This window comes from Scyliorhinus torazame, chromosome 30, assembly GCF_047496885.1.
Source record: "Scyliorhinus torazame isolate Kashiwa2021f chromosome 30, sScyTor2.1, whole genome shotgun sequence".
NCBI lineage: Eukaryota > Metazoa > Chordata > Chondrichthyes > Carcharhiniformes > Scyliorhinidae > Scyliorhinus > Scyliorhinus torazame.
This window is the reverse complement of record NC_092736.1, coordinates 5,139,778-5,167,397: the sequence shown is the minus strand read 5'-3', so window position 1 is coordinate 5,167,397 and position 27,620 is coordinate 5,139,778. Positions and strand designations below refer to the sequence as shown.

General features: G+C 48.2%; 1 protein-coding gene across 2 annotated transcripts in view; it reads right to left on the bottom strand.

Annotated features, from left to right (window-relative positions):
• Positions 1-4,516: 4,516 nt before the first annotated feature.
• iqgap1 (IQ motif containing GTPase activating protein 1) overlaps positions 4,517-27,620 on the bottom strand; it is a 164,216-nt gene continuing 141,112 nt past the window's right edge. For both annotated transcript variants that reach the window (XM_072492698.1, XM_072492699.1), the window contains 4 exons: positions 25,121-25,287; positions 23,271-23,390; positions 20,358-20,466; positions 4,517-6,525 (listed from right to left, as the gene is read on the bottom strand). In XM_072492698.1, the coding sequence (XP_072348799.1) occupies positions 6,412-6,525; positions 20,358-20,466; positions 23,271-23,390; positions 25,121-25,287 (510 nt within the window). In that variant the 3' untranslated portion in view covers positions 4,517-6,411. The remainder of the gene's footprint in view (positions 6,526-20,357; positions 20,467-23,270; positions 23,391-25,120; positions 25,288-27,620) is intronic.

The window sequence follows — 27,620 nt, the reverse complement described above, 5'->3', positions numbered from 1 at the left end:
GTGAGACAGCAGTGTTAACCCGGGTCCCTGGCACTGTGAGACAGCACTGTTAACCCGGGTCCCTGGCACTGTGAGACAGCAGTGTTAACCCGTGTCCCTGGCATTGTGAGACAGCAGTGTTAACCTGGGTACCTGGCACTGTGAGACAGCAGTGTTAACCCGGGTCCCTGGCACTCTGAGACAGCAGTGTTAACCCGGGTCCCTGGCACTGTGAGACGGCAGTGTAAACCCGGGTCCCTGGCACTGTGAGACAGCAGTGTTAACCCGGGTCCCTGGCACTGTGAGACAGCAGTGTTAACCCGGGTCCCTGGCACTGTGAGACAGCAGTGTTAACCCGGGTCCCTGGCACTGTGAGACAGCAGCGTTAACCCGGGTCCCTGGCACTGTGAGACAGCAGTGTTTCCCCGGGTCCCTGGCACTGTGAGACAGCAGTGTTAACCCGGGTCCCTGGCACTGTGAGACAGCAGCGTTAACCCGTGTCCCTGGCTCTGTGAGACAGCAGTGTTAACCCGGGTCCCTGGCACTGTGAGACAGCAGCGTTAACCCGGGTCCCTGGCACTGTGAGACAGCAATGTTAACCCGGGTCCCTGGCACTGTGAGACAGCAGTGTTAACCCGGGTCCCTGGCACTGTGAGACAGCAGTGTTAACCCGGGTCCCTGGCACTGTGAGACAGCAGCGTTAACCCGGGTCCCTGGCACTGTGAGACAGCAGTGTTTCCCCGGGTCCCTGGCACTGTGAGACAGCAGTGTTAACCCGGGTCCCTGGCACTGTGAGACAGCAGCGTTAACCCGTGTCCCTGGCTCTGTGAGACAGCAGTGTTAACCCGGGTCCCTGGCACTGTGAGACAGCAGCGTTAACCCGGGTCCCTGGCACTGTGAGACAGCAATGTTAACCCGGGTCCCTGGCACTGTGAGACAGCAGTGTTAACCTGGGTCCCTGGCACTGCGCCACCCAATTTGCTGCATTAAAAATCTCATCTGCCCTCTGGTTACCAATGATCATAAATCTGTTTCTTTTCTCCTCTGTTGCTGATGTTGACTATAATATGCTTGATTTTTTTCGGATGTTCCTGTTTCTTCATGGCTTCCTCAACCTGAGACAGACAAAAAAACCCTTCCACCAACCTCAATATACTGTGACCGAGAAACCGATGCCCAGAGCTGCGGAGGGCAGGTTACTCTCCTGAGGTTACTGACTCGGATACAAATCCACTCCTCTCTGAATGAACACAAGAACAACCACGTTACAGCCAAGACAAGTTGTTATCTTGCCAAGCATTGGAAACCCGAGAATAAAATTACTTGTTTATTGAAAGACTCTGCGGCTTGTTAACTCTGACTGGAGTGACATCCAACCTCAGGTAGGACAAAGTGCTCCACTGATTTTCGATTTGTATCTGTTCCCCCCACCCCACTGGTTTCCTGGAGACAATGATTCATTCTTGCTGACAAGTTAAACAGCGTGGTACCAGTACCGGCTCAGAACAAGGAGCACACAGCACCTATTAACAGACAGAATAGGGTGAGATTCAATTCCTCAGCTCCTCCGATTTCCTCCCACAAGTTCCGAAATACGTGCTGTTAGGTGAATTGGACATTCTGAATTCTCCCTCAGTGAACCCGAACAGGCGCCAGAGTGTTGCGATTAGGGGATTTTCACAGTAACTTCATGGCAGTGTTAATGTCAGCCTACTTGTGACACTAATAAAGATCGTTATTATTAACATGGGTTCCCAGTCACACAGAAATTCAGAAACACCACTTTGCATTTAATTAGCACCTTTAACATAGTAAAATGTCCAAAGGTGCTTTCTCAAACAAACTTTGACAAAGTAATCTAAACTCCGCTCTCACCAGAAGTGGAAAGTAGAATTCTTCACACAGTAGGCCAATTGCATATTGTGCAAAAGTCTTTTGAAACAAAAATATATTAAAATATTTCCTTTGAAAATGCTCATCACTCGACTACCTAGGGGAACGTTAGAGGGAAGACAGATGACCAGCAGCAGCAACCCAGGGGGGAGGCGGGGGGGGAGGCTTAGTTGAGTATAGGTCAATAGAGTACGAGGTTTTGTTACTTGTATATTATTATTATTGTTAAAAAGTTAAAAAATTTCTGTTTTGTTATTGTTATCGTTTCGCTTGTTTTGTGAGCGGGAAAAATGTTGCTCAGGGAAAAAAAATTTCAATAAAATATATTTTTTTTTTAAAAAAGAAAATGCTCATCAATACAGAATGCTGAAAGTGGAGGTAAAGAAGTGGGATTGGAACAGGTGGCTCACACTCGAGAGACAGCATCAAGCAGCTGAATGGGCGCCTTTCATGTTGCAGTTTCTACGTATCTACGAAGTGGGTCAAGGCAACACAAGCACCTCCAAGAGTATCAACTTGATCTTTGATTTATATTGCTTGTTTCTTGGCAACCAGTTGTCTGGATTCCACTGAATATTCTCCCCGTCAGATGCAAAGTGCAACTCATGCCTGGAATGGTGGAATGAGCTAAACCGCATTCATTCCTCGCAGAGGTGTATTTGGAAATGAAGAATATTTTCAAACTTCGAGAAGACATATACTTAACTGAGGAAGATCTTTATTCCTATTTTAGATTGTTCGTTTGAACTATAGGTTAAAGTGGAATTACCTTTTTTCTTCAGTGTAGAGGGAGCTTTACTCTGTATCTAACCCCCTGCTGTACCTGTCCTGGGAGAGTTTCATGGCGACAGAGTAGAGGGAGCTTTACTCTGTATCTAACCCCGTGCTGTACCTGTCCTGAAGTGTTTGATGGGGACAGTGTAGAGGGAGCTTTACTCTGTATCCAACCCCCTGCTGTCCCTTCCTGGGAGAGTTTCATGGGGACAGTGTAGAGGGAGCTTTACTCTGTATCTAACCCCGTGCTGTCCCTGTCCTGGGAGAGATTGATGGCGACAGAGTAGAGGGAGCTTTACTCTGTATCCAACCCCCTGCTGTCCCTTCCTGGGAGAGTTTCATGGGGACAGAGTAGAGGGAGCTTTACTCTGTATCCAACCCCGTGCTGTCCCTGTCCTGGGAGTGTTTGATGGGGACAGTGTAGAGGGAGCTTTACTTTGTATCTAACTCCGTGCTGTACCTGGCCTGGGAGAGTTACATGGAGACAGTGTAGAGGGAGCTTTACTCTGCATCTAACCTCGTGCTGTACCTATCCTGGGAGTGTTTGATGGGGACAGCGTAGAGGGAGCTTTACTCTCTATCTAACCCCGTGCTGTACCTGTCCTGGAATGTTTGATGGGGACAGTGTAGAGGAAGCTTTACTCTGTATCTAACCCCGTGCTGTACCTGGCTTGGGAATGTTTGATGAGGACAGTGTAGAGGGAGCTTTACTCTGTATTGAACCCCGTGCTGTACCTGGCCTGGGAATGTTTGATGAGGACAGTGTAAAGGGAGCTTTACTCTGTATCGAACCCCCTGTGTACCTGTAAGGGAGTGTTTATTGGGGACAGTGTAGAGGGAGCTTTTCTCTGTATCTAACCCTGTGCTGTACCTGTCCTGGGAGTGTTTGATGGGGACAGTGTAGAGGGAGCTTTACTCTGTAACTAACCCCGTGCTGTACCTGTCCTGAAGTGTTTGATGGGGACAGTGTAGAGGGAGCTTAACTCTGTATCCAACCCCCTGCTGTCCCTTCCTGGGAGAGTTTCATGGGGACAGTGTAGAGGGAGCTTTACTTTGTATCGAACTCCGTGCTGTATCTGTCCTGGGAGAGTTTCATGGGGACAGAGTAGAGGGAGCTTTACTTTGTATCTAACCCTGTGCTGTCCCTGTCCTGGGAGTGTTTAATGGGGACAGTGTAGAGGGAGCTTTACTTTGTATCTAACCCTGTGCTGTCCCTGTCCTGGGAGTGTTTAATGGGGACAGTGTAGAGGGAGCTTTACTCTGTATCTAACCCCGAGCTGTACCTGTCCTGGGAGTGTTTGATGGGGACAGTGTAGAGGGAGCTTTACTTTGTATCTAACCCTGTGCTGTATCTGTCCTGGGAGTGTTTGATGGGGACAGTGTAGAGGGAGCTTTACTTTGTATCTAACCCCGTGCTGTACCTGTCCTGGGAGTGTTTGATGGAGACAGTGTAGAGGGAGCTTTACTCTGTATCTAACCCCGTGCTGTACCTGTCCTGGGAGTGTTTGATGGGGACAGTGTAGAGGGAGATTTACTCTGTATCTAACCCCATGCTGTACCTGTCCTGGGAGTGTTTGATGGGGACAGTGTAGAGGGAGCTTTACTCTGTATCTAACCCCGTGCTGTACCTGTCCTGGGGAGATGAGTTCACAGCAAGCTTTGATTTTAAAAGCTGATTGGTTGCGAGCAGCAGAAATCTGAGAGTTTAGTTTAGTGAGTTAGAAGAATGAGTCTTTTCAATACGGAGAAGCTGAAGGGAGGGCAGAGTGTAATTCGGGGAGTTGGGAGTGAAAAAGGAGCAACAGGTCTGTGAGTGGCAATGGTGAGCTTGAATAACAGACAATTTGTGGATCAAGAATTACACAATAAATAGAGTTAAAAACTCAATTTTTATTTTCTTCTTACAATAACTGGTGGTCCTACAAATACAATTTAGTTTTAAAAGCATGTGGGGCCAATAATTTAGCCAATTACATGAGTACATGATTGCTCTTTCTGTACAGTCCTGTGCTGAATGCATTGCCGTGTCGGCTGTAATCCCTACTCCCGTACACTGAACCTCTCTCAATCCTTGGCACCATTTCATTACACAATGAGAAGGGAGCAAATCCAATTAAAGCTGAGTCAAGATCGTCCATGAAGAAGATTCACATATCCGACTCAGCGAATCACCCATGTTTCATTTCAACAGTTTCTGGCAATTGTAACTGAAATTCCCCCTCTCATCCGGAAACACAACTTGGAGCTACCTGTCTGAATTCACTTCCATTTGAAGCCAATAGAGACCCAATATTGGGTGGCGTGTAAAGCCAGTGTTCTTCCCCTATCCCCTGGGCCTGAATCCTCGAAGGACACAGCCAGGGGGGCCCCGGAGATATGACCCATGGGACACAACTCAGATACTGCGAGCGGTTTTCGGAAAATGCAGATGCAGAAAGAATTGTAAAATATCGACAACAAAGAGAGGAATGGGATCTGAGAGAGAGAGAGAGAGACCTGGAAAGACAATATTCCCAAAACCGGCACCACCCCATACAATCTATATTCTGGTGGAAAACCTATTCACAAGGGCTCAGACTGATGGGACCGAATAATTTTACACGTGTGGGAGGGGGCTAAATTAAAAAGCAACCTAAATTTAATTTAGATTTAGCAGGCTAATATCTATTTTGGTACAGAGCTTTGCAGAAACACAATATCCCTCCAACAGCCATTAATTTTCAGGATTGCAGTGTAGTTGCTTGAGAGGGCAGTGTTTTATCTTTTAGCTGAATTCTTTCATGGGATGTGGGCCTTGTTGGACCAGCATTTATTGCCCATCCCGAATGGCCCTCGAGAAGGTTGTGGCGAGCTGCCTTCTTGAGCCGCTGCAGTCCGTGTGGTGTAGGTACCCTCCCTGTGCTGTTAGGGAGGGAGCCCCAAGATTTTGCCCCAGCGACAGTGAAGGAACGGCCGATATATTTCCAAGTCAGGATGGTGAGTGACTCGGGCCTGGAGGGCATCCTCCAGGTGGTGGGGGTCCCAGGTACCTGCTGCCCCCGTCCTTCTAGATGGTAGTGGCCGTGGGTTTGGAAGGTGCTGTCTGAGGGGCTGTGAGTTCCTGCAGAGCATCTTGTAGATGGTACACACACGGCTGCCACTGTGTGTCCGTGGTGGAGGGAATGGATGTTCGTGGATGGGGTACCAATCAAGCGGGGCTGCTGTTGTCTTATCTAACACAGAGCATCAGCCAATGTCACTGTCCGGAGCTGAACTTAATAATTATCGGAAGCAACGCCTTTCAATACAGTTCAGAAAAACACAAGATCCTGACTGAAGGGTAGAAAAGGTATTTTTGGGGGGAGGGGTGTGTTAGGGAGTGGGGGAGCAGGCGTTGTGGTTGTGGAGTAGTATCTGGGCAGAAATAAAAGACACAGCAAAGGGACAGAAGTAACTGATATTAAAAAAAGGTTGTGTTTTTAATGTTTATGCTCCCTGAAGTAGTTCGCAGACAGCTACTGATGCATCAGACACAAGTCTATAAATGTTTCAGCAATATAATACTACATATAGAATTGCACGCCCATCCCGATGACCCTACTCTGCCCTGAAGGGCACAGATACACTGCTAAAAAAGTGCTTAGTTCTGATGCAGCGTCTAAACAAAAAGGGTGAAGTACAAGCAGAGGAGCCCTTCATTGGTGTCTCGTCGAGTCCGGTGATGGGCGTGTAGCCTCAGTGACGGGGGTCGGCGGGAGGGGAAGGCCGGGGGGGGAGGGGGGCGCTCTACTTCCCGTAGAATTTCTTGTTCAGCAGGAAGATCAACAGGTTGACATTAACCTTTGCTTTATCGAACAACTTCATGACAGCGACACCTTCATACTGGAGCTGGAGGAGGTCCTGAAAAGGGAGAGAGTACACCCAGTTAGCACAAAGCTGGTCACAGTCAGAGAGGGCTGAGGGGAAAGTGCCCGTAGTCTGTGCTCGCAACCACAAACTAATACCGCCTGATCATTTAAAAAAATAAATTTAGAGTACCCATTTTTTCCCCCAATTAACGACAGAGTCAGCACCTTCAGAAACTGTCCCCCAGTGAGAGTCAGCACCTTCAGGAACTGTGTCCCAGTGAGAGTCAGCACCTTCAGGAACTGTGTCCCAGTGAGAGTCAGCACCTTCAGGAACTGTGTCCCAGTGAGAGTCAGCACCTTCAGGAACTGTGTCCCAGTGAGAGTCAGCACCTTCAGGAACTGTCACCCAGTGAGAGTCAGCACCTTCAGGAACTGTCCCCCAGTGAGAGTCAGCACCTTCAGCAAATGTCCCCCAGTGAGAGTCAGCACCTTCAGCAAATGTCCCCCAGTGAGAATCAGCACCTTCAGCAAATGTCCCCCAGTGAGAGTCAGCACCTTCAGCAAATGTCCCCCAGTGAGAGTCAGCACCTTCAGCAAATGTCCCCCAGTGAGAGTCAGCATCTTCAGGAACTGTCCCCCAGTGAGAGTCAGCACCTTCAGCAAATGTCCCCCAGTGAGAGTCAGCACCTTCAGCAAATGTCCCCCAGTGAGAGTCAGCACCTTCAGGAACTGTCCCCCAGTGAGAGTCAGCACCTTCAGGAACTGTCCCCCAGTGAGTCAGCACCTTCACAGCAACTGTCCCCCAGTGAGAGTCAGCACCTTCAGCAAATGTCCCCCAGTCGGAGTCAGCACCTTCATCAACTGTCCCCCAGTGAGAGTCAGCACCCTCATCAACTGTCCCCCAGTGAGAGTGAGCACCTTCAGGAACTGTCCCTCAGTGAGAGTCAGCACCTTCAGGAACTGTCTCCCAGTGAGAGTCAGCACCTTCAGGATCTGTCTCCCAGTGAGAGTCAGCACCTTCAGGAACTGTCTCCCAGTGAGAGTCAGCACCTTCAGGAACTGTCTCCCAGTGAGAGTCAGCACCTTCAGGAACTGTCCCCCAGTGAGAGTCAGCACCTTCAGGAACTGTCTCCCAGTGAGAGTCAGCACCTTCAGGAACTGTCCCCCAGTGAGAACATAGAACATAGAAAATACAGCACAGAACAGGCCTTTCGGCCCACGATGTTGTGCCGAACCTTTGTCAAACAAACAAAGAACAAAGAAATGTACAGCACAGGAACAGGCCCTTCGGCCCTCCAAGCCCGTGCCGACCATACTGCCCGACTAAACTACAATCTTCTACACTTCCTGGGGCCGTATCCTTCTATTCCCATCCTATTCATATATTTGTCAAGATGCCCCTTAAATGTCCCTGTCGTCCCTGCTTCCACTACCTCCTCCGGTAGCGAGTTCCAGGCACCCACTACCCTCTGCGTAAAAAACTTGCCTCGTACATCTACTCTAAACCTTGCCCCTCTCACCTTAAACCTATGCCCCCTAGTAATTGACCCCTCTACCCTGGGGAAAAGCCTCTGACTATCCACTCTGTCTATGCCCCTCATAATTTTGTATACCTCTATCAGGTCGCCCCTCAACCTCCTTCGTTCCAGTGAGAACAAACCGAGTTTATTCAATCGCTCCTCATAGCTTATGCCCTCCATACCAGGCAACATTCTGGTAAATCTCTTCTGCACCCTCTCTAAAGCCTCCACATCCTTCTGGTAGTGTGGCGACCAGAATTGAACACTATACTCCAAGTGTGGCCTAACTAAGGTTCTATACAGCTGCAACATGACTTGCCAATTCTTATACTCAATGCCCCGGCCAATGAAGGCAAGCATGCCGTATGCCTTCTTGACTACCTTCTCCACCTGTGTTGCCCCTTTCAATGACCTGTGGACCTGTACTCCTAGATCTCTTTGACTTTCAATACTCTTGAGGGTTCTACCATTCACTGTATATTCCCTACCTGCATTAGCCCTTCCAAAATGCATGACCTCACATTTGTCCGGATTAAACTCCATCTGCCATCTCTCCGCCCAAGTCTCCAGACAATCTAAATCCTGCTGTATCCTCAGACAGTCCTCATCGCTATCCGCAATTCCACCAACCTTTGTGTCGTCTGCAAACTTACTAATCAGACCAGTTACATTTTCCTCCAAATCATTTATATATACTACAAAGAGCAAAGGTCCCAGCACTGATCCCTGTGGAACACCACTGGTCACAGCCCTCCAATTAGAAAAGCATCCCTCCATTGCTACTCTCTGCCTTCTATGGCCTAGCCAGTTCTGTATCCACCTTGCCAGCTCACCCCTGATCCCGTGTGACTTCACCTTTTGTACTAGTCTACCATGAGGGACCTTGTCAAAGGCCTGACTGAAGTCCATATAGACAACATCCACTGCCCTACCTGCATCAATCATCTTAGTGACCTCCTCGAAAAACTCTATCAAGTTAGTGAGACACGACCTCCCCTTCACAAAACCGTGCTGCCTCTCACTAATACGTCCATTTGCTTCCAAATGGGAGTAGATCCTGTCTCGAAGAATTCTCTCCAGTAATTTCCCTACCACTGAAGTAAGGCTCACCGGCCTGTAGTTCCCGGGATTATCCTTGCTACTCTTCTTAAACAGAGGAACAACATTGGCTATTCTCCAGTCCTCCGGGACATCCCCTGAAGACAGCGAGGATCCAAAGATTTCTGTCAAGGCCTCAGCAATTTCCTCTCCAGCCTCCTTCAGTATTCTGGGGTAGATCCCATCAGGCCCTGGGGACTTATCTACCTTAATATTTTTTAAGACACCCAACACCTCGTCTTTTTGGATCACAATGTGACCCAGGCTATCTACACCCCCTTCTCCAGACTCAACATCTACCAATTCCTTCTCTTTGGTGAATACTGATGCAAAGTATTCATTTAGTGCCTCGCCCATTTCCTCTGGCTCCACACATAGATTCCCTTGCCTATCTTTCAGTGGGCCAACCCTTTCCCTGGCTACCCTCTTGCTTTTTATGTACGTGTAAAAAGCCTTGGGATTTTCCTTAACCCTATTTGCCAATGACTTTTCACAAATAGGGTTAAGGAAAATCCCAAGGCTAGATTAATGTCCTCGATTAATCATAGATTATCATTGAATTTACAGTGCAGAAGGAGGCCATTCAGCCCTTTGAGTCTGCACCGGCTCTTGGAAAGAGCACCCTACCCAAACTCAACACCTCCACCCAACACCAAGGGCAATTTGGACATTAAGGGCAATTTATCATTGGCCAATTCACCTAACCCGCACATCTTTGGACTGAGGGAGGAAACCGGAGCACCCGGAGGAAACCCACGCAGACACGGGGAGGACGTGCAGACTCCGCACAGACAGTGACCCAAGCCGGAATCAAACCTGGGACCCTGGAGCTGTGAAGCAATTGTGCTATCTACAATGCTACCGTGCTGCCCTTGAGAACAAATAAATCTACACTATATAATTTTACCGTAATCCATGTACCTATCCAATAGCAGCTTGAAGGTCCCTAATGTTTCCGACTCAACTACTTCCACAGGCAGTGCATTCCATGCCCCCACTACTCTCTGGGTAAAGAACCTACCTCTGATATCCCTCCTATATCTTCCACCTTTCACCTTAAATTTATGTCCCCTTGTAATGGTTTGTTCCACCCGGGGGAAAAGTCTCTGACTGTCTACTCTATCTATTCCCCTGATCATCTTATAAACCTCTATCAAGTCGCCCCTCATCCTTCTCCGTTCTAATGAGAAAAGGCCTAGCACCCTCAACCTTTCCTCGTAAGACCTACTCTCCATTCCAGGCAACATCCTGGTAAATCTTCTTTGCACCTTTTCCAAAGCTTCCACATCCTTCCTAAAATGAGGCGACCAGAACTGTACACAGTACTCCAAATGTGGCCTTACCAAAGTTTTGTACAGCTGCATCATCACCTCACGGCTCTTAAATTCAATCCCTCTGTTAATGAACGCGAGCACGCCATAGGCCTTCTTCACAGCTCTATCCACTTGAGTGGCAACTTTCAAAGATGTATGAACATAGACCCCAAGGTCTCTCTGCTCCTCCACATTGCCAAGAACTCTACCGTTAACCCTGTATTCCGCATTCATATTTGTCCTTCCAAAATGGACAACCTCACACTTTTCAGGGTTAAACTCCATCTGCCACTTCTCAGCCCAGCTCTGCATCCTATCTATGTCTCTTTGCAGCCGACAACAGCCCTCCTTACTATCCACAACTCCACCAATCTTCGTATCGTCTGCAAATTTACTGACCCACCCTTCAACTCACTCATCCAAGTTATTAATGAAAATCACAAACAGCAGAGGACCCAGAACTGATCCCTGCGGTACGCCACTGGTAACTGGGATCCAGGCTGAATATTTGCCATCCACCACCACTCTCTGACTTCTATCGGTTAGCCAGTTCGTTATCCAACTGGCCAAATTTCCCACTATCCCATGCCTCCTTACTTTCTGCATAAGCCTACCGTGGGGAACTTTATCAAATGCCTTACTAAAATCCATGTACACTACATCCACTGCATTACCTTCATCCACATGCTTGGTCACCTCCTCAAAGAATTCAATAAGATTTGTAAGGCAAGACCTACCCCTCACAAATCCGTGCTGACTATCCCTAATCAAGCAGTGTCTTTCCAGATGCTCAGAAATCCTATCCTTCAGTACCCTTTCCATGACTTTGCCTACCACCGAAGTAAGACTAACTGGCCTGTAATTCCCAGGGTTATCCCTAGTCCCTTTTTTGAACAGGGGCACGACATTCGCCACTCTCCAATCCCCTGGTACCACCCCTGTTGACAGTGAGGACGAAAAGATCATTGCCAACGGCTCTGCAATTTCATCTCTTGCTTCCCATAGAATCCTTGGATATATCCCGCCAGGCCCGGGGGACTTGTCTATCCTAAAGTTTTTCAAAATGCCCAACACATCTTCTTTCCTAACAAGTATTTCCTCGAGCTTACCAATCTGTTTCACACTGTCCTCTCCAACAATATCGCCCCTCTCATTTGTAAATACAGAAGAAAAGTACTCGTTCAAGACCTCTCCTATCTCTTCAGACTCAATACACAATCTCCCGCTTCTGTCCTTGATCGGAGCTACCCTCGCTCTAGTCATTCTCATATTTCTCACATATGTGTAAAAGGCCTTGGGGTTTTCCTTGATCCTACCCGCCAAAGATTGTTCATGCCCTCTCTTAGCTCTCCTAATCCCTTTCTTCAGTTCCCTCCTGGCTATCTTGTATCCCTCCAATGCCCTGTCTGAACCTTGTTTCCTCAGCCTTACATAAGTCACCTTTTTCCTCTTAACAAGACATTCAACCTCTCTTGTCAACCATGGTTCCCTCACTCGACCATCTCTTCCCTGCCTGACAGGGACATACATATCAAGGGCACGTAGCACCTGTTCCTTGAACAAGTTCCACATTTCACTTGTGTCCTTCCCTGCCAGCCTATGTTCCCAACTTATGCACTTCAATTCTTGTCTAACAACATCGTATTTACCCTTCCCCCAATTGTAAACCTTGCCCTGTTGCACGTACCTATCTCTCTCCATTACTAAAGTGAAAGTCACAGAACTGTGGTCACTATCTCCAAAATGCTCCCCCACTAACAAATCTATCACTTGCCCTGGCTCATTACCCAGTACTAAATCCAATATTGCCCCTCCTCTGGTCGGACAATCTACATACTGTGTTAGAAAAGCTTCCTGGACACACTGCACAAACACCACCCCATCCAAACTATTTGATCTAAAGAGTTTCCACTCAATATTTGGGAAGTTAAAGTCGCCCATGACTACGACCCTATGACTTCTGCACCTTTCCAAAATCTGTTTCCCAATCTGTTCCTCCACATCTCTGCTACTATTGGGGGGCCTATAGAAAACTCCTAACAAGGTGACTGCTCCTTTCCTATTTCTGACTTCAACCCATACTACCTCAATAGGGTGATACTCCTCGAACTGCCTTTCTGCAGCTGTTATACTATCTCTAATTAATAATGCCAGCCCCCCCCCCCCACCTCTTTTACCACCCTCCCTAATAAGAACATAAGAACTTAAGAACTAGGAGCAGGAGTAGGCCATCTGGCCCCTCGAGCCTGCTCCGCCATTCAATGAGATCATGGCTGATCTTTTGTGGACTCAGCTCCACTTTCCGGCCCGAACACCATAACCCTTAATCCCTTTATTCTTCAAAAAACTATCTTTATCTTAAAAACATTTAATGAAGGAGCCTCTACTGCTTCACTGGGCAAGGAATTCCATAGATTCACTACCCTTTGGGTGAAGAAGTTCCTCCTAAACTCAGTCCTAAATCTACTTCCCCTTATTTTGAGGCTATGCCCCCTAGTTCTGCTTTCACCCGCCAGTGGAAACAACCTGCCCGCATCTATCCTATCGATTCCCTTCATAATTTTATATGTTTCTATAAAATCCCCCCTCATCCTTCTAAATTCCAACGAGTACAGTCCCAGTCTACTCAACCTCTCCTCGTAATCCAACCCCTTCAGCTCTGGGATTAACCTAGTGAATCTCCTCTCAACACCCTCCAGTGCCAGTACATCCTTTCTCAAGTAAGGAGACCAAAACTGAACACAATACTCCAGGTGTGGCCTCACTAACACCTTATACAATTGCAGCATAACCTCCCTAGTCTTAAACTCCATCCCTCTAGCAATGAAGGACAAAATTCCATTTGCCTTCCTAATCACCTGTTGCACCTGAAAACCAACTTTCTGCGACTCATGCACGAGCACACCCAGGTCTCCCTGCACAGCAGCATGTTTTAATATTTTATCATTTAAATAATAATTCCTTTTGCCGTTATTCTTACCAAAATGGATAACCTCACATTTGTCAACATTGTATTCCATCTGCCAGACCCTAGCCCATTCACTTAGCCTGTCCAAATCCCTCTGCAGACTTTCAGTATCCTCTGCACTTTTTGCTTTACCACTTATCTTAGTGTCATCTGCAAACTTGGACACATTGCCCTTGGTCCCCAACTCCAAATCATCTATGTAAATTGTGAACAGTTGTGGGCCCAACACTGATCCCTGAGGGACACCACTAGCTACTGATTGCCAACCAGAGAAGCACCCATTAATCCCCACTCTTTGCTTTCTATTAATTAACCAATCCTCTATCCATGCTCCTACTTTCCCCTTAATGCCATGCATCTTTATCTTATGCAACAACCTTTTGTGTGGCACCTTGTCAAAGGCTTTCTGGAAATCCAGATATACCACATCCATTGGCTCCCCGTTATCTACCGCACTGTTAATGTCCTCAAAAAATTCCACTAAATTAGTTAGGCACGACCTGCCCTTTATGAACCCATGCTGCGTCTGTCCAATGGGACAATTTCCATCCAGATGCCTCGCTATTTCTTCCTTGATGATAGGTTCCAGCATCTTCCCTACTACCGAAGTTAAGCTCACTGGCCTATAATTACCCACTTTCTGCCTACCTCCTTTTTTAAACAGTGGTGTCACGTTTGCTAATTTCCAATCCGCCGGGACCACCCCAGAGTCTAGTGAATTTTGGTAAATTATCACTAGTGCATTTGCAATTTCCCTAGCCATCTCTTTTAGCACTCTGGGATGCATTCCATCAGGGCCAGGAGACTTGTCTACCTTTAGCCCCATTAGCTTGCCCATCACTACCTCCTTGGTGATATCAATCCTCTCAAGGTCCTCACCTGTCATAGCCTCATTTCCATCAGTCACTGGCATGTTATTTGTGTCTTCCACTGTGAAGACCGACCCAAAAAACCTGTTCAGTTCCTCAGCCATTTCCTCATCTCCCATTATTAAATCTCCCTTCTCATCCTCTAAAGGACCAATATTGACCTTAGCCACTCTTTTTTGTTTTATGTATTTGTAGAAACTTTTATTATCTGTTTTTATATTCTGAGCAAGTTTACTCTCATAATCTATCTTACTCTTCTTTATAGCTTTTTTAGTCGCTTTCTGTTGCCCCCTAAAGATTTCCCAGTCCTCTAGTCTCCCACTGATCTTTGCTACTTTGTATGTTTTTTCCTTCAATTTGATACTCTCCCTTATTTCCTTAGATATCCACGGTCGATTGTCCCTCTTTTTACCGTCCTTCCTTTTTGTTGGTATATTATTGAATCTTATCTAATCTTATTGAAACATCTATAACCAGGGACCTCCAACAACCATTTCTGCCCCTCTTCTATCCAAGTTTCCATGATGGCCACCACATCGTAGTCCCAAGTACCGATCCATGCCTTAAGTTCACCCACCTTATTCCTGATACTTCTTGCATTGAAGTATACACACTTCAACCCATCCGTGCCTGCAAGTACTCTCCTTTGTCAGTGTTCCCTTCCCCACTGCCTCATTACACGCTTTGGCGTCCTGAATATCGGCTACCTTAGTTGCTGGACTACAAATCCGGTTCCCATTCCCCTGCCAAATTAGTTTAAACCCTCCCGAAGAGTACTAGAAAACCTCCCTCCCAGGATATTGGTGCCCCTCTGGTTCAGATGCAACCCGTCCTGCTTGTACAGGTCCCACCTTCCCCAGAATGCGCTCCAATTATCCAAATACCTGAAGCCCTCCCTCCTACACCATTCCTGCAGCCACGTGTTCAGCTGGACTCTCTCCCTATTCCTAGCCTCGCTATCACGTGGCACCAGCAACAAACCAGAGATGACAACTCTGTCTGTCCTGGCTTTTAACTTCCAGCCTAACTCCCTAAACTTGTTTATTACCTCCACACCCCTTTTCCTACCTATGTCGTTGGTACCAATGTGCACCACGACTTCTGGCTGCTCACCCTCCTCCTTAAGGATCCTGAAGACACGATCCGAGACATCCCTGGCCCTGGCACCCGGGAGGCAACATACCTTCCGGGAGTCTCGCTCGCGACCACAGAATCTCCTATCTATTCCCCTAACCATTGAATCTCCTACAACTATTGCTTTTCTATTCTCCCCCCTTCCCTTCTGAGCCCCAGAGCCAGACTCAGTGCCAGAGACCTGGCCGCTAGGGCCTTCCCCCGGTAGGTCATCCCCCCCCAACAGCATCCAAAACGGTATACTTGTTTTGAAGGGGAACGGCCACGAGGGATCCCTGCACTTTCTGCCTGTTTGTTTTTTTCCCCCTGACTGTAACCCAGCTATTCTTGTCCTGTACCTTGGGTGTGGTTACCTCCTTGTTACTCTTCTCAATCACCCCCTCTGCCTCCCGGATGATCCGAAGTTCATCCAGCTTCAGCTCCAGTTCCCTAACACGGTCTTTGAGGAGCTGAAGTTGGGTGCACTTCCCGCAGGTATAGTCAGTGGGGACACAGGTGGTATCCCTCACCACCCACATCCTACAGGAGGAGCATGTAACTGGCCTAGCCTCCATCCCCTCTTACCTGACAGAATATAGCTGCCCTGTGGACTAACTAGATCTCCGCCCTCCGACCCTGCTCCCAGTCAGCTACACTTTCTGTAAACACCTGGCTCTCTTCGCACTCTTTGCGGAAATGTCGGAAACAAAATGAAAGGAGCACCTTACTCCCTCCTCACCTAACTCCCTCGGTCACCAAACTCTCATTATCGCACTCAAATGCACCAAATTCAGCACTCCCTTTGTCACCAAACTCTCACTATCGCACTCAAATGCACCAAATTCAGCACTCAGTGCAAACAAAGTCTCCACTGTAGGGGATCACTTTTATACTGTGAATCTAGCCTCTGAAAACTGGCCTAATCCAATTAACTAATTAACAAGCTCCAGCTGCAAGTGCATACAAGTAGACGCCTGTTTAAAGCTTATTGAAAATTCACCTTCTTCTAAACCAAACAGCAACTTTTAAGTTAATTAACTAAATAAAAGAAAGACTAAACTTTAGATAAAAATGAAGCCTTATACTCCCTCGGTCACCAAACTCTCACTATCGCACTCAAATGCACCAAATTCAGCACTCAGTGCAAAAGAGTCAGCACCTTCAGGAACTGTCCCCCAGTGAGAGTCAGCACCTTCAGGAACTGTCCCCCAGTGAGAGTCAGCACCTTCAGGAACTGTCCCCCAGTGAGAGTCAGCACCTTCAGGAACTGTCCCCCAGTGAGAGTCAGCACCTTCAGGAGGAACTGTGTCCCAGTGAGAGTCAGCACCTTCAGGAACTGTCCCCCAGTGAGAGTCAGCACCTTCAGGAACTGTCCCCCAGTGAGAGTCAGCACCTTCAGGAGGAACTGTGTCCCAGTGAGAGTCAGCACCTTCAGGAACTCTCCCCCAGTGAGAGTCAGCACCTTCAGGAGGAACTGGCAGCGTGGGTTGGTACCTGGGACTTCGATGTTGTGGCCATTTCGGAGACATGGATAGAGCAGGGACAGGAATGGATGTTGCAGGTTCCGGGGTTTAGGTGTTTTAGTAAGCTCAGAGAAGGAGGCAAAAGAGGGGGAGGTGTGGCGCTGCTAGTCAAGAGCAGTATTACGGTGGCGGAGAGGATGCTAGATGGGGACTCTTCTTCCGAGGTAGTATGGGCTGAAGTTAGAAACAGGAAAGGAGAGGTCACCCTGTTGGGAGTTTTTTATAGGCCTCCTAATAGTTCTAGGGATGTAGAGGAAAGGATGGCGAAGATGATTCTGGATATGAGCGAAAGTAACAGGGTAGTTATTATGGGAGACTTTAACTTTCCAAATATTGACTGGAAAAGATATAGTTCGAGTACAATAGATGGGTCGTTTTTTGTACAGTGTGTGCAGGAGGGTTTCCTGAAACAATATGTTGACAGGCCAACAAGAGGCGAGGCCACGTTGGATTTGGTTTTGGGTAATGAACCAGGCCAGGTGTTGGATTTGGAGGTAGGAGAGCACTTTGGGGACAGTGACCACAATTCGGTGACGTTTACGTTAATGATGGAAAGGGATAAGTATACACCGCAGGGCAAGAGTTATAGCTGGGGGAAGGGCAATTATGATGCCATTAGACGTGACTTGGGGGGGATAAGGTGGAGAAGTAGGCTGCAAGTGTTGGGCACACTGGATAAGTGGGGCTTGTTCAAGGATCAGCTACTGCGTGTTCTTGATAAGTATGTACCGGTCAGACAGGGAGGAAGGCGTCGAGCGAGGGAACCGTGGTTTACCAAGGAAGTGGAATCTCTTGTTAAGAGGAAGAAGGAGGCCTATGTGAAGATGAAGTGTGAAGTTTCGGTTGGGGCGATGGATAGTTACAAGGTAGCGAGGAAGGATCTAAAGAGAGAGCTAAGACGAGCAAGGAGAGGACATGAGAAGTATTTGGCAGGAAGGATCAAGGAAAACCCAAAAGCTTTCTATAGGTATGTCAGGAATAAGCGAATGACTAGGGAAAGAGTAGGACCAGTCAAGGACAGGGATGGGAAATTGTGTGTGGAGTCTGAAGAGATAGGCGAGATACTAAATTAATATTTTTCGTCAGTATTCACTCAGGAAAAAGATAATGTTGTGGAGGAGAATGCTGAGCCCCAGGCTAATAGAATAGATGGCATTGAGGTACGTAGGGAAGAGGTGTTGGCAATTCTGGACAGGCTGAAATAGATAAGTCCCCGGGACCTGATGGGATTTATCCTAGGATTCTATGGGAGGCCAGGGAAGAGATTGCTGGACCTTTGGCTTTGATTTTTATGTCATCATTGGCTACAGGAATAGTGCCAGAGGACTGGAGGACAGCAAATGTGGTCCCTTTGTTGAAAAAGGGGAGCAGAGACAACCCCGGCAACTATAGACCGGTGAGCCTCACGTCTGTAGTGGGTAAAGTCTTGGAGGGGATTATAAGAGACAAGATTTATAATCATCTAGATAGGAATAATATGATCAGGGATAGTCAGCATGGCTTTGTGAAGGGTAGGTCATGCCTCACAAACCTTATTGAGTTCTTTGAGAAGGTGACTGAACAGGTAGACGAGGGTAGAGCAGTTGATGTGGTGTATATGGATTTCAGCAAAGCGTTTGATAAGGTTCCCCACGGTAGGCTATTGCAAAAAATACGGAGGCTGGGGATTGAGGGTGATTTAGAGATGTGGATCAGAAATTGGCTAGCTGAAAGAAGACAGAGGGTGGTGGTTGATGGGAAATGTTCAGAATGGAGTACAGTCACAAGTGGAGTACCACAAGGATCTGTTCTGGGGCCGTTGCTGTTTGTCATTTTTATCAATGACCTAGAGGAAGGCGCAGAAGGGTGGGTGAGTAAATTTGCAGACGATACTAAAGTCGGTGGTGTTGTCGATAGTGTGGAAGGATGTAGCAGGTTACAGAAGGATATAGATAAGCTGCAGAGCTGGGCTGAGAGGTGGTAAATGGAGTTTAATGTAGAGAAGTGTGAGGTGATTCACTTTGGAAGGAATAACAGGAATGCGGAATATTTGGCTAATGGTAAAGTTCTTGAAAGTGTGGATGAGCAGAGGGATCTAGGTGTCCATGTACATAGATCCCTGAAAGTTGCCACCCAGGTTGATAGGGTTGTGAAGAAGGCCTATGGAGTGTTGGCCTTTATTGGTAGAGGGATTGAGTTCCGGAGTCGGGAGGTCATGTTGCAGCTGTACAGAACTCTGGTACGGCCGCATTTGGAGTATTGCGTACAGTTCTGGTCACCGCATTATAGGAAGGACGTGGAGGCTTTGGAGCGGGTGCAGAGGAGATTTACCAGGATGTTGCCTGGTATGGAGGGAAAATCTTATGAGGAAAGGCTGATGGACTTGAGGTTGTTTTCGTTGGAGAGAAGAAGGTTAAGAGGAGACTTAATAGAGGCATACAAAATGATCAGGGGGTTGGATAGGGTGGACAGTGAGAGCCTTCTCCCGCGGATGGATATGGCTGGCACGAGGGGACATAACTTTAAACTGAGGGGTAATAGATATAGGACAGAGGTCAGAGGTAGGTTCTTTACGCAAAGAGTAGTGAGGCCGTGGAATGCCCTACCTGCTACAGTAGTGAACTCGCCAACATTGAGGGCATTTAAAAGTTTATTGGATAAACATATGGATGATAATGGCATAGTGTAGGTTAGATGGCTTTTGTTTCGGTGCAACATCGTGGGCCGAAGGGCCTGTACTGCGCTGTATTGTTCTATGTTCTAACTGTGTCCCAGTGAGAGTCAGCACCTTCACGATAGGTGATTATAAGGGAATAACACCAGTTTCCATTTAGCCGAGTAAACTGAACCAATGTGCTTCACCAGAGGTTATCAAATAAGATTTAATACTGAGCTACAGAAACGCAAATAATGACTTGTGACCAAAACCTCAGTAAAATTTCAATTTTTTCATTTCAATTCATGTCAATTTTCAGGAATTCGTTGAGGAGGGGAGAGATGTGGAGAGGTTTACAGAGAAAGTTCCACAGTTTGTAATCCCGGCAGCTGATGGGAGTGATAGAAATTGGGGATTTGCAAAAGACAAGAACAGGAGAGGCACAGATATCTCCGAGGGCAGTGTGGCTGCAGGAGCTTACAGAGGTTCAAGGCCATGGAATGATTTGAGAACAAGGCTTCAGTCTGAAATTTGATGTGCTGCTGGAGCAGACGTCACTGTGTAGACAGCCCTGGGCGCGTTGTCAAAGTGGAGCTTGTGGTAGTCGGTATTAGAAGTATTACGGTACCCTGTAATGCTGTAAGACCATTGGTGTAGGAGGTCCTGTTTTCATTGGTTAAGACTGCCTGCTGGTTCCGCCCAGTAAGGCGGAGTATAAGAGCCTGTGTCTCCCCAGCAGCTACCTTCTGTACCTGCGCTGCTGGGGGAAACATCTAGTGTAATAAAGCTTTCAATTGTATTCAATCTCGCTTCTGGAGTTATTGATCGAACATCAGAGCTGTTACCTGATAATGGAGCATGAAGGAATCCATTTGCACGCCCATAAACTTAGCCTTCACTTCAAAGTCACCCACCTCTTCTGTCGGACAAATGTCAAAGATAACATTTTTAAACCTGAAAACAGAAGGGAATTGTTTAATTAACCAACCAAATATGTAGCAGGAACATAATTAGTCTGAGTGGGCAGCGGGGACCTTGCATCTGCCCTGGCTCCGTGGGTTCACCCATCTCACCTCCGGGTCACAAGCCGTCCACTCAGGAGCCGCTGCACGATTTGATCTCTCAATTTACTGACCCTCCACTGGAGTGCCGAGGGAGTGCAGCCCAGCCAGAATGACCCTCAGCTTTGATGAACAGTTAAGCCAAGCCCCTGCCATTTATCTTTTACTATCACCTCAGCTGCTGTTATTGGGATCATGCTGTACGGCGGCATCAACTGAACCTTTCAAGACCGAGATCAAAATAATGTTTGTTGGCTGGGCAGGTGATGTGCTTCAGCTGTATGATGTGGGAACTGGCAGATCCCATTGCGAGCTGCAGTGACCACATCTGCAGCAAGTGTTGGTTACTCGAGGACTTTCGGCTCAAAGTTGATGAGCTGGAGTCTGAACTTCAGACGCTGCGGCACATCCAGGGGGGGCGGGGGAGAGAGAGTTAGCGGGGCGCTTTGTTTTAGGAGGAGGTCACACCCCGTGGGTTAAGGTCAGTGGTCAGGGACAGCAGGTGTGCCTGCGACTGAGGCAGGTAGGGAATCCTGAACTCAGGAACAGAGGAACCTGAGCTCTTGTCCAGCAGGTACGAGGTACCTGCTCCCCGTGTGGATGAGGAAAAGGGCTGTAGGAGGACGAGTCAGCCGACCACTGCACCGTGGTACAGGAGCCCATTCAAACTGGGGGAGCAAAAAGACAAGCGGTAGTTTAGGGGGATTGATAGCATCCATGAGTCCCGCATGGTATGTTGCGTGCCCGGTGCCAGGGTGAGCGGCATCTCTAACCGGTTTGAAAGGATATTGGGTTGGGAGGGGGAGGATCCAGTTGTGATCCACGTTGGCACAAACAACATCTGCAAGACTCGGAAAGAGGACCTGTTGGGGGATTATCAGGCACCAGGAACTAAATTAAAGAACAGGTTCTCGAGGGTTATAATCTCTGGATTACTACTCTAGCCACAAATAGGCATAGGGATGAGAAAATTCGGGAAGTAAACACATGGCTAAAGGAGAGGTATGGGAAGGAGGGGTTGCATTGGGCAGGTGCAGCATGGGTTCATGAAAGGCAGGTCATGTTTGACTAATTTAGTGGAATTCTTTGAGGACATTACGAGTGTGGTGAACAATGGGGAACCGGTGGATGTGGCGTATCTGGATTTCCAAAAGGCATTCGACAAGGTGCCACACAAAAGGCTGCTGCATAAGATGAGGATGCATGGCAGTACGGTAATGTATTAGCATAGATAGAGGATTGGTTAACTGACAGAAAGCAAAGAGTTTGTATAAATGGGTGTTTTTCTGGGTGGCGATCAGTGACCAGTGGTGCGCCTCAGGGATCAGTGTTGGGACCGCATTTGTTTACAATTTACATAGATGATCTGGAGTTGGGGGCCAAGTGTAATGTGTCCAAATTTGCAGATATCACTAGGACGAGTGGTAGAGCCAAGTGTGTAGAGGTCACTGAAAGTCTGCAGAGGGATATAGATAGTTTCAGTGAGTGGGCTAGGGTCTGACGGGTGGAGTGCAATGTAGATGAAATGAAATGAATGAAAATCGCTTATTGTCACAAGTAGGCTTCAATGAAGTTACTGTGAAAAGCCCCTAGTCGCCACATTCCGGCGCCTGTTCGGGGAGGCTGGTATGGGAATTGAACCGTGCTGCTGGCCTGCCTCGGTCTGCTTTCAAAGCCAGCGATTTAGCCCAGAGTGCTAAACCAGCCAGATAAATGTGATGTCATCCATTATTTGGTAGGAATAACAGCAAATTGGACTATTATTTAAATAGTAAAAAATTGCAGCATGCTGCTGTGCAGAGGGACATGGGTGTCCTTGTGAATGAATCGCAAAAAGTTGGTTTGCAGGTGCAGCAGGTAATTAAGGCGGCAAATGGAATATATTCTTTCATTGCTAGAGGGATGGAGTTTAAAAGCAGGGAGGTTATGTTGCAGGTGTATAGGGTGCTGGTGAGGGCACACCTGGAGTATTGTGTACAGTCTTGGCCTCCTTTCAGTCACAACAGGTCGTCAGGCAGAAAGGATTAAGGTTAATTTTCCAGATGTTTTTCACCTTTAGGGGTTTACCCCCTCGGATGGGGGTGGTGTTGGCATGAAGTGTCCAAACCTGATGGCCAAGTTCGATGGACCAGTCATTCGCTGTCCGCCAGCTATTGTACAGAAAACATTTCTCCTTCTAATTTCTTGCACATCCCTCCATATTCCAGAAATCACCTGGTTGTTTTCTGCCCTGATTTATATTATCCCTTGCTCCACCCTTCCTTAGACTCATGACTTATTCACTCTTCTTATTCCAAACCTTCTGCCATTTAGCCCCTTACCCTTCACCACCCGAATCGAATCTCTCAGAACAACTTTTTTTTTTTTAAATTTAGAGTACCCAATTCATTTTTTTCAATTAAGGGGCAATTTAGCGCGGCCAATCCACCTACCCTGCACATCTTTGGGTTGTGGGGGTGAAACTCACGCAGACACGGGGAGAATGTGCAAACTCCACACGGACAGTGACCCAGAGCCGGGATCGAACCTGGGACCTCGGCGCCGTGAGGCAGCAGGGCTAACCCACTGAGCCACGGTGCTGCCCCTCTCAGAGCAACTTTAATATTCTTCATCAACCTCAACAGAGGAAGCTCAAAGTCTCCTCCTTTCCAACCAAACCCGGTTCCCTGGTGGATTTGGGTAAATCCTCTCACTCACTGGTTGCTGCTGAGGTCCTCAATCTCCAACAGGACTCCTTTCTCATGGAGTCGTGCTGCGGTATAGCGCTGCGATACCTGTTTGCTTTTCTTCCCCTTCACATCTGGCTTCTTCGAAACCCTATAAAATAGCATCAAAGCACAGGGGGTGAGCAGGAACATACTCCACAAACACAAAGCAACAGATCCCACCAACGTCCATATCTGACACGTTCTTCGATAAGGAAATCAAGGGATAAGGTGGGGTTGAGGATCATCGCATCAGATCAGTCATGATCTCACTGAATGGGGGAGCAGATTCGATGGGCTGACTGGCCTATTTCTGCCCCAATGTCTTCTGAGCTTCAAGCCTTCGGAGAGGAACAAACTGCACCGAGGGCATAGAAATCAGGAGAGAAGATTTCTTCTCGATTTATTCTTGGCTATTCTCAAATATTCTCCCCACTTAGACCAGAAGATGATTCTTTTTAAAAATAAATTTGGAGTACCCAATTCATTTTTTCCCAATTAAGGGGCAATTTAGCGTGGCCAATCCACCTACCCTGCACATCTTTGGGTTGTGGGGGTGAGACCCACGCAGACACGGGGAGAATGTGCAAACTCCACACGGACAGTGACTCGGGGCCGGGATCGAATCGGGGATCTCGGCTCCGTGAGGCAGCAATGCTAACCCACTGCGCCACTGTGCCGCCCTTGGTCTTGATTCTTAGTGTCCATCTGAATTTGCCCTTCCGAAAGTTACTGAGGGAGGGGGAGGAGTGTGGAATCGTGCTGAAGCCATTAGGACTGGAGTCACGTGTGGGCCCAGATTGGACAAGGTTGGGATTTTACAACCCAGCCCAGAAACTATGTACTTTACCATGGCAGAATTTGAACTGTCGACCACTGGATGACTAACCCAGTGTCCCACTCTCTCTCTCAGCAGGGTCAGGTACATCAATATGTGGCGATCAGCTGACACCAGGCTCATGTCTTGGAAGGCCCACAGCTTGACCAAAGTGGAGCCCGAGGGAAAGTAGAATTCCTCAGTTTTGGGAGAGAATGAGTTTCCGGGGTTTTGACGGAGCGGGAAGTCTTAAAGTGACGATGAGGGGAGGAGGAGGGCAGCACGGCGGCTCAGTGGTTGGCACTGCGGTCTCACGGCGCCGAGGTCTCAGGTTCGATCCCGGCTCTGGGTCACTGTCCGTGTGGAGTTTGCACATTCTCCCCATGTCTGCGTGGGTTTCACCCCCACAACCCAAAGATGTGCAGGGGGGAGGTGGATTGGCCGCGCTAAATTGCCCCTTAATTGGAAAAAATGAATTGGGTACGCTAAATTTTTAAAAAGAAAGAAAAGAGAGATGAGGGGAGGACGGAGAGTGCTAATGAGGGGGGGAGGCCGGGTGCTTTGAAGCTTAGGAAAACCTGGAAAACCTAGAAAGCTCAGGAGTGCAGCAATTACAGAAATGGACGGAGGAGACGAAGAAGGTGATGAAGGAGCTCGGAGATGTGGAGTTTCTCTCCTCCATGACCTTGCACAACCTCCAGTTTTCCAAAGGTTGATGTCACCTCATCAATGTTCTTCCTACTTCCTTGTGTCGTGATCAGGAACGCACCACCCAAAATTTTAAAATAACTTTAAACAGGGAACTGGATAAGTAATTGAAGGAAAAGTATTTTTAGGGAAATGGGGTTGGGGGGGGGGGGGGGGGGATGAGCGATTATTCGGATGGCACAGAGACAATTGGCTGACTATCCTCCCCTCCTGTGCTATAATACTCTCAGATTCTATTCTCTCCAAGCTTGGGACTGTGTCACACTGGGAGCATCAGTAATAATTGGTCCTCAAGGTGGGGAATTTGGGGCACGTACTTTCCTTTGCTGGCTAGGTTGTCCATGCAGGTCTTGATGTACTGGTTGTAGTAATCGATCTGCTCTTCAAAGAAGGCCGTTTTAGAGATCAGTCCACTGTACGTCTGCTGTAGCCGCACCAGCTCTGCCTTCCGCCTCTGTCGATATCTCCGCTGGTTTCGGATGTCCTGGAGGCAGAAACAACGGGAATTTAGTTCTGCAGGTGTGTGACAATTGGGAGATGCACCGCTGCTGCACACCACGGAGCAGGACGGTCCCAGCTTTGGAATCCTCGATCCGTGCTGACCTCAGGTGAGATGACACTAGCCTGATTTTGATAAATGTACAAGAGATACATGTGCTAGTCGGGGTGCGTGTGTGCGGGTGGGGATGCGTGTGTTTGTGCGTGCAGGCACACAGGTGGGGCTACCCGTGTGTGCGCGCGTGCATTTGTCCACGTGTACGAGAGAGCAGGCGTATGTGGACAGGTGCACACGTGGGCGTTTGCGCGAGAGTGCGGGTGTTTCTGCATGAGCACAGCGTAAGGATGTCCGGGGAGAATCAGGCTCAGCCCAAACAGCCTCACACATGGGGAACGGCTATTTGAGCGAAGCAGCAGAGGGTGGCCAACACTATAGCGCCTTTAACGGAGAAACTGCTTCACAGTCGTTTAAAGAGAAAGATAGCACGCTTGAGTGGGTTAGGATAGAAAATCCGGGGGGGGAAAAAATACCCAAACTTAGCTCCATCTTTTTCATACAACGTAGAATAAAACAGAAAACATTGGAAATAATCGGCAGCTTCAGTGGAGAGAGAAACAGAATTGGGGGGGGGGGGGGGGGGTGGGGGGGGGGGTGGAGGGGGGGGGGGGGTGGCGAGAGTAAGCCGTTTCTTTAAAGCTGGTCACACAAGTTGTCTGTGCCCCAAGGGCAGATGAGGGTTGGCCGAGGGCCTCACGACTGACACACTGCAGTCACAAGGAGATTGTAATGAAGAAGCGAGTGTGTGTGTGTGTGTGTGTGCGCGGAGTCTAACGTTCCGCGAGGATTTCATTCTCGAACCGCAATGCGTCACCATCCCTCAATCCTGCAGCACAGAATTCTCAGCCCAAAACAGCCACCGAGGCAGATTAAAGGGAAAAGATACAGCCCTCTGTCTGCCGTACAAGTATTTTTAAACTCATTCTTGGGACGTGGGTGTCGAAAGCAAGGGGGACATTTATTGCCCATTCCTAGTTGCTACAACTGAGTGGCTGAGGAAACCACATCAGAGACAATCACACTGATGTGGAGCTGGGGTCGCATCCAGAGCCCAGACTGGGCAAGGACAGCCTTCCCCTGCCTTCAGGCAGATCGATGAAAAAACAAAAGACTTGTGTTTGTAACAAGCAGACAGACATCGCAAAGATCTTTGCAGTCAATTAAGTACCTTTTGCGCGCAGTCCCGGTCGTAATTTGGGAAACGCAGCAGTCAATTTGTACACAGCAAGATCCCACACGCAGCAATGTGAGAAACGGGCTATTCTGATCTTGATTGATGCCGGTCAGGAAACCCAGGCGCACCGCCCTCCACTCTGCTCCAGACTAATGCTGTGGGATCTTTTACATGCATGCGAGCGGTCAGAAGAGGCCTGCGTGTGAAAGGCCTCTGACAGCGCAGCACTCCCTTGGTATTACACTGGCAATGTCAGCCTCGATTTCCCTGCTCAGACCCTGGAGTGGGACTTGAACATGCTATCCAGCACCTTCATGGTCACTTTCATTGGTGTCAGCGTTTTAGTTGGAAAACAACTTACTGAACCGAATATTTATTAGGGATGACTGATACAGCCTCCAGTGACTGAGTGAGTTATTACTCTGTCTGTTAAGCCATGTAGACCACAGTTCAAGCCCCAGTCCGTGCCGTGTTTAGCGATGTACTTCTCCGGTATTATCTTTCAAATGGGAGAGTCCAGAGGCAAAAATTGTGTAGATAATGTTCTTTCATGTTGAAATGTGAATATAGTAAATAGGGGTGGCGCAGTGGTTAGCACTGCTGCCTCATGGGCCGAGGACCCGGGTTCGATTCCCCGCTGGGTCACTGTCTGTGCGGAGTCTGCACGTCCTCCCCGTGTGTGCGTGGGTTTCCTCCGGGTGCTCCGGTTTCCTCCCACACTCCAAAGATGTGCAGGTTAGGGGGATTGGCCGTGATAAATTGCCCTTGGTGACCAATGATGTCCCGGTTGGGTGGGGTTATGGGGATAGGGCAGGACAGTGGGCCTGGGTAGGGGGCTCTTTCAGAGGGTCGGTACAGACTCGATGGCCCGAATGGCCTCCTTCTGCACTGCAGGGATTCTATACATGAGGGTGAAAGGAATAGGAGAATATGGTGAGATGAAGAGAGGGAGGAGGTTTGTGTGGAGCATAAACGCCAGCACAGACCAACTGGGCCGAATGGCCTGATTCTTGGCAAGATGGTGATCGCCATCAGGAATGAGACCGATTGGTCTGATCCCCACGTTACACAGCATTCCCCTGCCATC